Consider the following 14663-nt stretch of genomic DNA (forward strand, 5'->3'; position numbering starts at 1 on the left):
AACCAGCGCCTATGTGGAATCTCAGCACATGCAAGGTGAAGACTTTAGCCACTAGGCTGCTGTGCCGGTCCCAAATCTGACTTTCCAATAAATATGAATAGATCTTTAATAAATAAATAAAAACAGCCCCCCCCAAAAAAGGTCAATAAATACTCTCAAAACCACATAACAAACTGAACTCTTCCTAATACAGGAACCAAATATTAATTAACTCTTGCTGAAAGGAAAATTACTTAGACCAATTTTATCCAGTAGAGTTCATTTGAACAAAACAGATCAAAACAAATACAGCTGAGAAATCAGTCAGTTCCGAGACGGAAAGTTCTGAGAACCAACACTGTTGTGTTTTATGGGAAAACAGGCACAAAAAACAAAAACAAAACATACAAAGAACAAATTAATTGGCTACAGACTAGTCAGTCAACCAGTCAGTTGGTTACGGTTTAGCTACTTAGTTGTTTATAGTTTTGTTAATTGGTCACCAGGCTTTCTCTAAGCAACCAACGCTCGAATTTACCATGATTAAACTCTATTGGTTTGATCTGTTGGGACCAGGGCAGATGTCCTGTTCATAGTCATGGTCTCCAACATTTACATTTAAGAGCCCTTAGTGCCTAGCCCTGTATCTGACATATAAAAACCCTCTAGTAAATGTTTATGGATTGAGTGGTTGACTTGCAGTATTTATTGAGAATAACCTCAAGGGGGCTGTTCATGACATGGGATTTACTTGTAGTTTCTATCCCCATGGCCAAGTTCTGACTTTTACTTCACTTTGGAGACTTTATAACCCCTGCGTTAGCTAGTACTAAATTTTATTCCATGAGCGAGCCCTTGCCGTGAGGCTGTAGTAGCCACAGTCCATCTGGCATGTATGAAAAGGTAATCCCAGGGGACCTCCTAGGTGCTTACTGCAGCGCTGGCCAAACCCCAAAACGATGCAGATCAAAAGGCGGTGTTATTGTCACCATCTGTCAAGGCGATGGTACTCAGAACAAAGACTCGCCATTCATTTTCCCAGGCACATACACACTGAGCAGCAGGCACTGCGTCTAAAGCAGATTGTTGACAAAACAACAAGTGCAAGTTTATTTATGCATTCTTTTACTCAGCCAGCTAGGCAGCCCTCCAACCTAGCAACACTCTTGAGATTTTGTTACAGTGTAGTGTAGTTAGATTTACTGGGTGTAGGCTGAAGCCTGAGAACCTGCATTTCTAATCCTCTTAGTTAGATTGGACCTTGAAATTTCAAGTGTCATCCAAGCAGCCCTGGGAACTTGTTCAGAATGCCGACTGTTAGGCGTCACCCAGGCCAGTTGAATCAGAACCTGAATTTTAACAAGACCCTCGAGTTAATGTTTTATAAGTACTACTCTGATCATTTAATTAGCTGACAGTATAAATTATGGGCAGTAGTTCCAATGAAAAGGAAGGTCAGGTAGAATTGCTATTCTTTTTTTTTTTTTTAAACTCTTGGGTACCTGCACAAATATAGCATCTTACAATAAGCAAAAGACACAGACAGGTGCCTCTTTGTTCATTTAGTGGCTCAACTAATCCATTATTATCCATCCTGGATTGCTGTTTTCTTCAAACCTAGGAACCCACTTGTCTAAACTATCCCTTTCTCCAGAGAATTCCATTTTGGACAAGTTTCATGAGCTGAGACATTCTTGCATTTGGTGATGTCCAAGTGATCAAACACAATGCAAAGTGTTTACTCCTCTGTAAAATGGAGATAATCATGTCACCTATTCCTGCTTCCTTACAGCTTTGTTATGACAGACTTTGAAAAGATAGAAATGTTCAGGGGACTTTGAAACAGCTTTAGTTGGAAGAAATCATATATGTATCATTGTCAAAGAGATGAGTTCAAAATTTCCCATGGTTATCTACTAACTTTGTGATTCCAGGCAAATTTCCTCGTCTAGTTGAACCTGCACCTTATTTATTGTCATATAAAATCATCATGAAACTTCTACCATCCAAGATATAGTAAGGATTTGAAATGCTAATGTAAGTAAGGGATTCAGTGCACAGTAGCATTTAATAGTTAATAGCCCAAATCAGCACATTAAGAGGCTTGGATGAGAAATAATTCTTCAGGTAAACCTGTTGAGTTGGGGCAAAAACTGCTGAATTTTAGAAGAATTCTCATCCAGTTCAAAAGCCTAATCTTGAAGTTTATTGTTCAATATCTCTGAAAGAAAAAAATACCCCCACTGCAAAGTTTCATTAACTTTTATTGACTCAGTCACTGCAAGGGTTTTTGTTGGAGACGATTTGCTGTGATGGTTCTGTCCCATTCACATGCGCCCATCAAAGGTGCAGATGGGTCTTCTGCTGGCTTCCAGAAGCACCTGGCACAGGTATGGAGGAAGGTTTCCCCACTGCCATGCTTGCTAACAGACACTCCAGGCCATGGGCATGTGACAAAATTAGTGGAACCAAAGGTCATGCGTGGCAAGGAAAGGTCATTGCTCTGAGGACCGTGGGAACTGATTCACTCTAATGATCAGAATAACAGAAACAAGTCTTACTTGCTCATGATGTGAGCAGGCAACGTTTGTGTTGTTTCTGCTTTGCTGTCATCAATTAAGCATTTAAGATATAGAGGGACTATTGTCTACCTTTAAAAAAAAGTCCTTGCCGTCTTTTATCATCCTGACCTATACTTCATAGTTTTGGAAATGCCCTTTCAAGGTCTCAGCTCTGTTAAGCCTCTTTGCAGACAGGCTGTCTTTAGGTAGGTATTCTTTGGAGAAAAGTATTGCCCTGTTCGTTTGCTGAAATTTGCAAGTTTGTGTGTTGATACCCATGCAGGTGGTATTCTGAGGTTCTCTGGAGTGTGATTTCACAGACTCGGGCAGAGTGTCATGTGGATTGTTTTTCCATCTGAATCTCTTTGTAGAGTGTGTGTGAATGCTCAATGCCATGCGAGATAAAGAAGTCCCACCTAATGTCAGTGATAACCCATTAAGAAGGGGGTGAGGATAAGGAGGCAGGGGGCAGGTGGAGGCTGCAGCAAGTGGGGTGCATTAGCTGGGTGATTATCCATTCTGTGCCAAAGGGGAGACTGTGGAAGAGCGAATCAGGAGGACTTAGGCACAGGTTTTGCTGCAATAACTCAGGGTAATATACATCATCAAGTCGTGTTTAGGTGGAACCACAGAACCCCTTCTAGGCAGAGAAAAAGCAGTTTGATGTGATTGTGTTCCATGTTAATTTCATGACACCAAGAAGGGCTCTTCTGAATCTGAACTTGGTTGTTGGCCCATTTTGTTTAAAGCTTGGTGTAGGGGTGGATCCGTTATGTCCTTTCTGTCAAGACCCAGGTCGTAGCCTTCACCCAGACAATTTGTTCCAACATGCATCCCTTTGAGGAATTTGTGGGCAAAGGTAAAAGGGACACAGTTCTGAATAAGGGGGTGTAATGAACAGCGGACAAGATGGATTGAAGGGCATCACCTTTTAGAATGGAAAAAAAATATTTTCTAGTAGTCAACAATTTGGATGTCAGTCCTGTGTGTCTTGTTCGTTGCAGAAGCTTGTTAGCCGGGTGATTTGTTTATTGGGGATCCAGGGAGAGTAGTACCAACTACAAATATAGTGTAGCTATTATAAATCCATAAACCTCACCAAGTTTTTGTGAGGGTCAAACGAGATAACAGAGAAGAGAGCATCAAATACTTTAAAACTGCTCTTCCCAGTGTGGAGCTGCTAAACATGCATTATTGTTAAATTTAAATTGATTAAAATTTTACACAATATAAAATTCTGTTTTTAAGTTACATTGGTCATATTTGCAGTAGTCAGTAGTGAAATATGATCCTCAGGCGCCTTATTGGACAATAAGGATTTAGTTGGACAACAAAGACACAGAAGTTTTATGTTATAGGAGAAAGTTCTGTTGGGCAGCTGTGTACCCAAAGTGCTACTTAGGATATGATATTACAGACATAAAGGGGGTCACATGATAGAGCTGACAAATGCTGTCATAGTGAAAGAACCATGAAAAGAAACAGAATCCACTCGACTTAGATGAAATCAGAGAAGGGATTTATTGACTAATTCAAGAAAAACTAATAGATCCCAAAGTCTGGAAGCACAGTGGGGTTTCAAGACAGATTGGAACTTGTGCTGAGGAGATTACCAGAACTAAAGACATCGGTGCTCATCCTCACAATTTATTATTGTTTACAACCTTCAGTCAAACTCAATCCAGGTAATGCAAGGGGGGAGGGTGGCATTAAGAAGAAGCACATATGGGGTAGGGTCCAATCAATGGTCACCACTCATCCTTGCCTCTTGGGAGAGCTCTTTTGCGCTTATAATCACATTAAAAATGGCTAGAAGAGGGCCCGGCGCGATGGCAGAGTGGTTAAGGTCCTCGCCTTGTACGCCCGGGATCCCATATGGGCGCCGGTTCTAATCCCAGCAGCCCCATTTCCCATCCAGCTCCCTGCCTGAGGCCTGGGAAAGCAGTCGAGGACGGCCCAAAACTTTGGGACCCTGCACCCTCATGGGAGACCCGGAAGAGGCTCGTGGCTCCGAATCGGCATAGTAATCGGGCCGTTGTGCTCACTTGGGGAGTGAATCATCGGATGGAAGATCTTCCTCTCTGTCTCTCCTCTCTGTATATCTGCCTTTCCAATTAAAAAAAAAAAATGGCTAGAAGATATTTGATGAGGCCATCAGGAAAAGTGTGATGCCCTTTCTTCTAGTTACTTCCATAGTTTGCATCACCAAGGTAGATTTAAAGGGTGGTTATTTAACCTCTACATTCATATATCTGGATAGAAGTGGGCACAGACAGGAACACAAGGTAGAAAATATGTCTAAACTCTTCAGTTTTAAAAAATATTTGCAAGGGAGGAAGATGGACACAGAGAGAGAAAGAGAGAGAGAGAGAGATTGGAGATCTTCCGTCTGCTGGTTCACTCCTCATTTTGGCCACAATGGCCAGGGTGGGCCAGGGTCTTCATTCAGGCCTCCCAGGTAGGTGCTATACCCAGTACTGCTTTCCCAGGTGCACTAACAGGGAGCTGGGTTGGAAGTGGAGCAGCCAGGACTCAGGTCTGTCCACATGCTGATATTGCAAATAGGAAATTAACATGCTGGACCCCAGCTTTTGCCATTTATTAAATGCCAACTCAGCACTCATAAATCTACTTTCTTCTCTACCTCTAGGAAGGAACATGAGGTTCCCTTGGAAGTCTTTCAGGAGGAAGATGGAAGGGGCAGTTTAACAGAGATTTAAAAGCAACAGCCTGCAAGACTGGGGCCTGAGGGCTGGCAGTGGAAGACTGTGTTGGGCTGTGATCTCTCACTGATCAGTTCCAAGTGCCTTTTTGCTTCCTGCAAAAGGAGAGAAGAGAAGGAGAAAACCATGTCTATCGCCTTGAAGCAGGTATTCAACAAAGACAAGACCTTCCGGCCCAAGAGGAAGTTTGAACCTGGCACACAGAGATTTGAGCTGCACAAACGTGCCCAGGCATCCCTCAACTCGGGTGTGGACCTAAAGGCAGCCGTGCAGCTGCCCAGTGGGGAGGACCAAAATGACTGGGTGGCGGTGCATGTGGTGGATTTCTTCAATCGGATCAACCTCATCTATGGCACCATCTGTGAGTTTTGCACTGAGCGGACCTGCCCTGTGATGTCAGGAGGCCCCAAATATGAGTATCGGTGGCAGGATGACCACAAATATAAGAAGCCGACTGCACTGCCAGCGCCGCAATACATGAACCTTCTTATGGATTGGATCGAGGTCCAGATCAACAATGAGGACATCTTCCCAACGTGTGTGGGTAAGTCCATGACCTTTTCAGCTCTCTGGAACATGTGTCCCTCAGACTTGGAAAGTTCCTAGGATCCTCCTCAGAACCACTTTTGAATGCTGATTAATATCCATGTCTGCGCTTTCCTAAGTTAGATTTGAATGTGGCTTCCTTGGGATTACAAAACCCTCCAGTTACCCTGGTAAGGTTTTCTATGTTTTGGCTAATTGACTAGTTTCCATTACATTGACTCTAATACAATTCATCTTTCAGAATTAAGAAATTTCATTGTGGGGTTTGATCTGGTAGCCAAAATGCCTGCATGCCACTGGCTTCGATTCCTAGCTCCCACTCTGATGCCAGCTTCTGCTGGTACAGACCCTGGAAAGCAGCAGATAATGGCTCAAGGAGCTTGTCCCTGCCATTTGGGGGAAACTAGATTGTCTTCCTTATTCCTGTTTTCAAAAAAGCCCAACCTAGAAATGGATCAATGAATAGAAGCCTTTTCTGTCTGCTCTTCTGTCTCTAGAATTTTAAATAAATAAATACATAAATAAATAAATAAAAACAGAAAAAAAAAAAAAACCCTCAGCGTGAGAACCTGAGGGTTTGTTTGGGGGTCAAACAACCTTGATTTGCATTCTGGAGAAGTAAAGATCCTGACATTCCCCTCCCTCTGCTATTCATAGATGTTTAATTCCAGGCTGTGCTCTGAACTCTGACCCTTGCATAGCTGCGAGACTCTTGAAATGCAAATGCTTCTGTTTACTTTGTGCCATGGGCCATAAAACTCAAGCAGAACCAAATCTATTCTACTTCTTATATTTTTTTGTACTTGTGGTCATTGCGTTTTCTGCACATTGATCATTGAATTTGGAACTTGGTGTTTTGTGCCCTATGCTAACAAGGAAGGACAATCTGTTACTCCACTCTTTGTGTCCCTAGTGTCTGGCATAATGCCTTGTCACCCTTATAAGCCCTCAGGAAGTATTGGGGTAATGACTGAATAAATACTTGGATTTGGGAAGTATTCTTTAAAAGCTCTGAGGTGATTGGGGTACACTATTGAGATCATCTCTAGATGGGAGGTGGGTGTTCCTGTGGCATTAGGAAAAGTTGCAAAGGGGCAAATGGAAGTAATCAAGTTTATACCTGGGGTGAAATGTCTGAATTGATTGGTTCTGGGTGGAAAATCTTAAAATATTTGACACACCAACCAATTTGTCAGCCTCCAGGCATTGCCTGGGCTGTGGGCTTCTTCATGCTCCTTCCTGTCTCTCATTTAAAGGAAGGGCGTGGATTGTATGACAGTGCACAGGAGCAGGAAGGAAGATTTCAGAAACTCCCCTGTCCTGTATTAAGCATCCAAAACGATGGGAATTCCTTAGGTTCCTTCCTTTTTACACTTTGACTGTCAGAGGCTACTTGTTGAGCTAGGAGGAATTTTTCCTTTCCAGAAGCCTTACAAAAGAGAGAGCTCTCTGCAGAACACATGATAGCAATAAAGATCAATAAATGTGGGCGAGGATACCACCTCTTCATCCTTCCCCTTGTGATGCTCCCAAGTGCTTTGAACCTGAGCATTCCTGCTCTTTGCAGCAGCTGTGCTTATAACACAAAGTTGCTCACCAGAAATCCTGCACAGGGCCATGTATGTTACTTAAGAGGGAGGAAGCTTCTGGGATTCTACTTGGAAACAGTACATCAGAAGTAGTTTGAAATGCTGCTTGGAGGAAAGCAACGGGTACCTCTGTGTCCCTCTATCACTGACTTTGCTTACTTTTTCTAGACCTTTCCTTAGTCATTGAGCATAGCTGGGAGCAAGTTTGATTACCACTTTCGGTTTCAGCTCTACTGAACCTATGCTCCGTACTGTCGAGGATCTTGAAGGAGCCAGTGGGTGTACTATGATCCCTGTTCCTCTCCATGGAAATATGAGTTTGGAAAAGGCTGGGTGAATTATTCCTTTACTGCAGAACATTTAATATGCCAGTCTATTCTAAAAAAAAAAAAAAAACACTTTAATACGTGATGTTTCCTAACTTGACCCTTAACACTGCTTTTTAATAGAATGTGATTATCCTCTTGGGAAATGTTACATATACTGAAGTTCTAAACCTTTTGTTTGTAACAGAATTGATCATTCTATTAAAAAATGCAAACCTCTTGATTCCCTCCCAGTTCCCCCTACTGCCTTAGCAACAACATCATAATCTGCAAATCAGCACTGTTTTAAAGAGTTTCATTGCTCTGTCGAATAACTGATAGAATTTATTTCTTCTGGCGAACTTGAATTATGTGTTTTTTGGCCAGTGTCTGGTCAGTCCCTTACCACCACCCCAGGTCTGGTAACACCAACCTACTTAGTAGTTTTATGAGTTCAATTTTCTAGATTCCACAAATATGTGAGTGATATCATATGATATGCCTTTCTGTGACTTATTTTACTTAACTATTATGTCTTCTACTTTCCTTCATAATTTGCAAAGGGTGACATTTCCTTCTCAGTCAAGGCTGACTAGTATTCCATTATATGTATAAGTATATATATACCACCTTTTCTCTGTCAACACAGTGTATTTACCCGATTGTTTATGCATGACACATTTCCCTTATTCCTGTACTCACTGACCATTTGTATGACTTTTTTTAAGGCACATTTGTTCTTATCGTTAGCCTACTTTTAATTGGATTTTTTGTTTTTTAATTTCTGAGTTGAACTTCAGTATTGAAAAGGACTTTCTACTCCTCTGTTTGCTATAAATACCCACGAGGCCTTTTCGTTCCCTAGAGATTGTTTCCAACCTGTCTGGGTTTGTTCATGTTATTCTTTCTTTGATCACCCATTTTTCTGTCTTTCGAATTCCCATGCATCATTTGAAGTCCAACTCACCATGTTCTCTTTGAGGGTTTCCATTGCTTAGAATGTAAAGTTCTTGAACTTGTGGAGGCCTTGGACATTTAACTGCCTTTATGCTAAGCCTGGTCCTGGTGCCTTGTAAGTTGTTGGGTAAGTGGATTAAGTTCAAAATGTGATCCAGGGCCCGGCGCGGTGGCGCAAGTGGTTAAAGGTCCTCGCCTTGCACGCCCGGGATCCCATATGGGCGCCGGTTCTAATCCCGGCAGCCCCGCTTCCCTTCCAGCTCCCTGCCTGTGGCCCGGGAAAGCAGTCGAGGACGGCCCAAAGCTTTGGGACCCTGCACCCACGTGAGAGACCCGGAAGAGGCTCCTGGCTCCGGATCGGCATAGTATCGGCCGTTGCGCTCACTTGGGGAGTGAATCATCGGACGGAAGATCTTCCCCTCTGTCTCTCCTCTCTGTATATCCGCCTTTCCAATAAAAAAAATAATAAAATAAATCTTTAAAAAAAAAAAATGTGATCCAAACAAGTTTAACAGATGCCTCAGAATCCCTCCGAAACCAATCCTAGGTATTTCCTTCACCTTATTTCCACAGGTTTCCAGTTTTTCTAACTTTTCCAAGATGAAATGTCAGGGCTCTGTAACAACAAAAACAACATCCACTTACATTCTCAGGGTCTTCTTGAGCACCTACTCTGACAGTACCCCTGTGATTCACCTGAGATGCTATTGTTGCTGTCTTTTAGAAGAACCTATTTTGGGAGGCACTTTCTCTGTTCTACTCCATTTCCTCCCCCCTCCCTCCCCCTGATTCTAGCCCACTCTTCCTTTTGATCTTTGTACTGTCATGAGTCATTATATGGGAAATGATCAAGATGTATGTCGGGATAAAGTAGAAGAATTCTAGGCATGGAGCAGACCCTGGTGGATGAAAAATGGGGAGATCTGCTTAGAATTCCAGCTTTGAATGCAAGGCATATTGCTGTGTTCCTGTCTGGGACTAGGCAGGCTTTCAGACTTCACCTCCTCCCCACTGTGATCCAAGGAAATAGGACCGGAAAATACTGGCAGATGTGGAGTCTTCCCCCTTAGTTGGGTATGAAAGGATACAAGCAGCTGTTGATCTCTACCCCTGAAACACTGAGGAAAGAACAGCTTTCATCTATTACCAGACTCCAGTGTAACCGGGGGGCTGTGCTATTCAAGTGTGTAGCTTTCTCAGGTGGGACCCGAAGATCACACAGACGTGGCTCCCTTGTAAGCCGGAGTCTCCTGTGCTCGCCACTGAAACTCAGGCTTCCGTTGTTAATCGTCTCTGTTAAAGGCCTTAAAACAGCATCAGAAGCAAGGGCTGCCTTGTCTTCAATTATATCTACTCACCGATAGCGATAACATTCTGTACAGAAAAATAGAAAGCCATGCCATTTCTGATCAACATTTTTTGCCTACTTTATTGCTTATGCTCTAGCCCCCCAGCTTCCCTGCTTTCTTTGTTATGTAACAGAATTTATGGTTTCGATCTAATATTATGGGAAATAATGGCAGAGTTTCCACAACTGATGTGTGGTTAGAGAGTCTTTGAAAAGGAAATTAAGAGCATGTGAAAAGCAGTTACATGGTCTCAGCTACCTTGTAGTTTTCAGATAAATGGGTGGCAGGGCAAAAGCGATCGGGAAAGACAAGGAGGCAAAGGAGGGAAGTGTCACCCCTTGAGGGCATCGGCGCTTGTCTGCTGCTGGGCCAGTACTGTTCATCTTTCCCAATTCTTACAACCCAGCTAATTAAAGCTGTGTTCCTTTTCATCACCCCTACCCCCCATTATTCATGCATTTTTATTGGAAAGGCAGGTTTACAGAGAGAAAGAGGGTCAGAAAGACCTTCCGTCAGCTGATTCACTCCCCAAGTGGCCCCAGTGGCCAGAGCTGAGCCAATCCAAAGCTAGGAGCCAGGACCTTCTTCTCTGTCTTCTACGTAAGTGCAGTCCCAAGGCTTTGGATCATCCTTGACTGCTTTTCCAGGCCACAAACAGGGAGCTGGATGGAAAGTGGAGCAGCTGCGACATGAACCACTGCTCATATGAGATCCCAAGGTGAGTGAGGACTTTAGTCTCTAGGCTACTGCACTGGGCCCAAAAGTCTTTTTTTTTTTTAAACCAGTGAAGAGGCTGACATTGACTGGGCCAGGCTGTAACCACGGGCCCAGAATCCAGTCCTGTTATCCCATGTGTGTGGCAGAGACTCAGATACTTGAGCCATTATCTGCTGCCTGCCAGGGTGCACAACAGGGTGAAGCTGAATCACAAGTAGAATAACTGGGACTCCAAACTGAGCACTTTGATATGTAATGCACTTGTCCCCACTGCAGCTTAACTGCTGTGCCACCAGTTTGCGTTTCCCTCTTATAAAGCCATCACCCAATGTCCAGCAAGTATGTCTGGGGACTGTAATTGGCATCAGCTTCCATCGTAAGAATGAGTAGAGGGTGGCTGACTTTATGAAGAACACTTTGCTGATCTACATCTTCCTGTTATCAGCATTTGGTCATCCATTCAGTATTTGCTGAGCACCTGCTCCAAACCAAGCCCTGTTTGAGGTACCGGGAGAGAGTAATACAGTCATGAGGTCTTGTCCCTGGGTAGTTCTTATCATGTTCAGACGTCTCATTGCTCTCCAGTGCATTTTTTTTTTCAAAAAGTAAGTACTTTACCCAGTGGCCAAGTGCATTGCAGAGTGAGTTGCATTCCTTTAGCAGCCTTTCTCGTGGGCGCGCATCTCACCTTCATCCTCTCTGAGTACTGAGGCACCCGGAGAGCTAAGCTGCTCAGACTTAGATCAGGCAGCTGAGCTCGTGATTAGCCTTCACATTTTAACTTTTCCTTTTCTATTGCGCATCTCTCGTTTTTCTTTTGATATTAATTTATGTAACACTGACAAGACAGAGTATATATAACACAATATATATATGTGGGAGAATTAGCATTGAACTTGTGGACAGGGACTTGGGTTTGATCACCTTGCTGTGTTTATAAGCTGCTGTGTGACATTCCCTCTGTGTTTCCATTTCTCTGTAAACTCAGGACCTCAGAGGGCTGTTGTAAGAATTAATGAGGCAGCGTGAGTATAAACATCTCTCCCAGAGCCGGAGATATAAGAGGTGCTGAAAAACAACTATGTGTTAGTTGTTTCTCACACACATGTTCTGATACAACTACCAGCAGAAACCTCTAGATGATTTGTGAACAGGCCCTTTAGTATAATAAATGCATATTAAAGACTCAGTAAGACTTTTTAGCATTATCAGTCTTCATAGCTGAGCTGCTCTGAGTTGAGGCGATAAATACTCCAGACCGACATCTCTCCAGGGTTCTGGGAAATCCCAGAGTTGGCTCAATACCTGATTTCAGAGTTGTGCCCCTGACTCTTCAAGGAGAGCCACTCGGAAAGGTCTTCTCACTGGTTTTGAGAAGCCTAGATGACAAGGCTGCCCATGTCTAGTGCCACACTAGCTGTCCTCAGGACAGGTGGCTGTAGGTCAGCTGAAGAAGTAGAGGGCGGGGTGCTCAGTTGTCATACCTAAGACAAGCATGGCAGGTCAATGGTGGGCAACGTCTCCTGGATTTGATCGCTAAAGAAAGATCTAAAATGGAGCTTCTTATTGCCCACTTCCCCACTGCCACTTCCAAATAGGCTTTGGACTGGCAAAGCACTGGAATCAGGATTTGCCTCTGAGATCTGGTAAACTTTGACTCCTTAAGAAATAACTAATTGAGAGTCCGGCACAATGACCTAGCTACTGAAGTCCTCGCCTTACACGTGCCGGGATCCCGTATGGTCACCAGTTCTAATCCCAGCGGCCCCATTTCCCATCCAGTTCCCTGCTTGTGGCCTGGGAAGGTAGTTGAGGACAGCCCAAAGCCTTGGGAGCCTGCACCTGTGTGTGAGTCCTGGAAGAAGTTCCTTGCTGCTAGCTTTAGATTGGCACAGCACTGGCTGTTGTGGTTACTTGGGGAGTGAATCATCGGATGGAAGATATTCCTTACTGTCTCTCTTCCTTTCTGTATATCTGACTTTCCAGTAAAAATAAGTAAATGTTTTTTTTAAAAAAGAAAAGAAAGAAGTAGTTGAGAAAGAATAATAATAACACTGCTGTTTTTAAACACAGACTGCCTTAAATACAACATCAGGTAGTCATAAATGTCCTAACCTACATTGTAACAGTCTGAAGCAATCCATAAGGCAGGTGGTATGATTTCCAGTTCATAGGTGAGAAACTAAAGCTGAGAAAGATTAAGTAATATGTCCAGAATCACATAGACAGAACTGGATTCAGATCCAAGGTGATTCAGCTCCCAAGTCCAGATTCCCAAGTACTCTAGCACATCATGTCTGTCATTCTTGCTCCAGAATCATTACTGCCCTTGGCCAACCTCTGTCTGTTGTATCAGCTATTAAGTCTTCTGTAAGGGATGCGAGGGTCAAGGTACATGGAAACAGCCAGTGTTGTACATCTCTTGCTAATTTACTGGGTCTGGGTGTATAGAAACTTTGATTCTATTCCTTTTTAAGAGCTCACCTGCTTCAGGTACTAATGCTACCCAGTTTTGTTCAGTAGTCTATTCATGAACTATTCTAATTTTCAGTTGTCTATTCGTGAACTGAAGTTGTGAAACAATGAGTTAAGCCACCTCTTGTTGCATACTTCCCGTATCATAGCACCTGTTCAAGCCCTGGCGGCTCTATTTCTTGTCCAGTTTCCTGGGAATGCACCTGGGAAGGCAACAGAAAATGATCCAAAACCTTGGCCCTTTGTGACCCAAACTGGGAGCTCCAGGTGGAGTTCCTGTCTACTGGTTTCAGCCTAGCTCAGACTTAGCTGTGTGGCCATTTGGAGAGTAAAGCAGTAAATGAAAGATGACCCCCTACCTCTCTCTCTCTATCACTCTGCCTTCAAAATAATTAGCAAAATAAACATTTTTAAAAATATGTTGAGGCAACTGATTCATCGCCCTGCCTTCACCCTTCTGACTACTGGGGAATCAAAGGTCTACTGCGAATGGTCATAGTTTCTCTTTCCCACCTTGTGAACCAAATACTGCAGTGCCTGAGTTAATGAGGACAGTGTTAAATAACCATCCCTGCTCAACAGATCCCAAAAGATACCTCTGAAGAGGGCCTCCGGTGTGCTTGGAAGCGGAGAACAGGCATGGAGACAGGGAGCCTGGAGGCCCAGCGGCTGCCATACGTTACAGCTAATTACCCACTGTCCTGACCTGCACTCAGCTCTCCATTACCTGTGCTATGTAATTTTAATGGGCTGTGTCTTAGGTGACAAGTTGTTATATCTCAACATCAGCTGTGAAGGGAAACAGGATATGTGATATCCAATGGAAGCCAGAGATTAAAAACTAAAACCTAAAGTTACAATGGCGTGACAACGAGGATGCCTTTAGCCTGTTAGTCTTTGGGTGCTTGTGGACACCCTTAGTCAATGAAGTGTGCTTTGTGGTGGTCAGTGATGTTTGTAGGGATAGGCAGTTCCACACTAAGAGACTGGGAGGTCACTGACGCCAGAAGTCTTCACCATGCACCTGCTTGTGCTCTGCTGCCCCTGTGGATAAACAGTGTATACATGCTTAAATGATACATTTTAACAGGAAGCCAAATAATCGGCAAGCCCTTGGGAATGGTTGACAAGTTTTTCTTTGAAGATACCTTTGTAGGCCCAAGATACTGACTTTCTGAAAAGGCCTCTACAGATAGGGTGTTTGTGGTGTTTTCTCTTTAAAAATTTATGCTTGGGCCCAGCATGATAGCTCAGTGGCTAAAGTTTTACCTTGAACATGCTGGGATCTCATATGAGCATGTGGGCACCAGTGTGTGGCCCAGCTGCTCCACTTCCCATCCGGCTCACTGTGGCCTGGCAAAGCAATGGAGGACAGCCCAAAGCCTTAGGACCCTGCACCTGTGTGGAAGACCTAGAGGAGGTTTCTGGATCCTGGTTTCAGATCATATCAGCTCCTGCTGTT

The 14663-nt window shown here is 43.6% G+C and overlaps 1 protein-coding gene across 1 annotated transcript in view; it reads left to right on the forward strand.

Moving 5' to 3' along the window:
- The first annotated feature begins 5194 nt into the window (after positions 1–5194).
- The window catches only part of MOB3B (MOB kinase activator 3B), an 82067-nt gene continuing 72598 nt past the window's right edge, over positions 5195–14663 (forward strand). The window contains exon 1 of the mRNA XM_040963598.1: positions 5195–5807. Coding sequence (XP_040819532.1) covers positions 5390–5807 — 418 coding nt within the window. The 5' untranslated portion in view covers positions 5195–5389. The remainder of the gene's footprint in view (positions 5808–14663) is intronic.

The sequence above is a fragment of the Ochotona curzoniae genome, unplaced genomic scaffold (assembly GCF_017591425.1).
Source record: "Ochotona curzoniae isolate NIBS_2020 unplaced genomic scaffold, NIBS_Ocur_1.0 scaffold_3208, whole genome shotgun sequence".
NCBI classification, from domain to species: Eukaryota; Metazoa; Chordata; class Mammalia; order Lagomorpha; family Ochotonidae; genus Ochotona; species Ochotona curzoniae.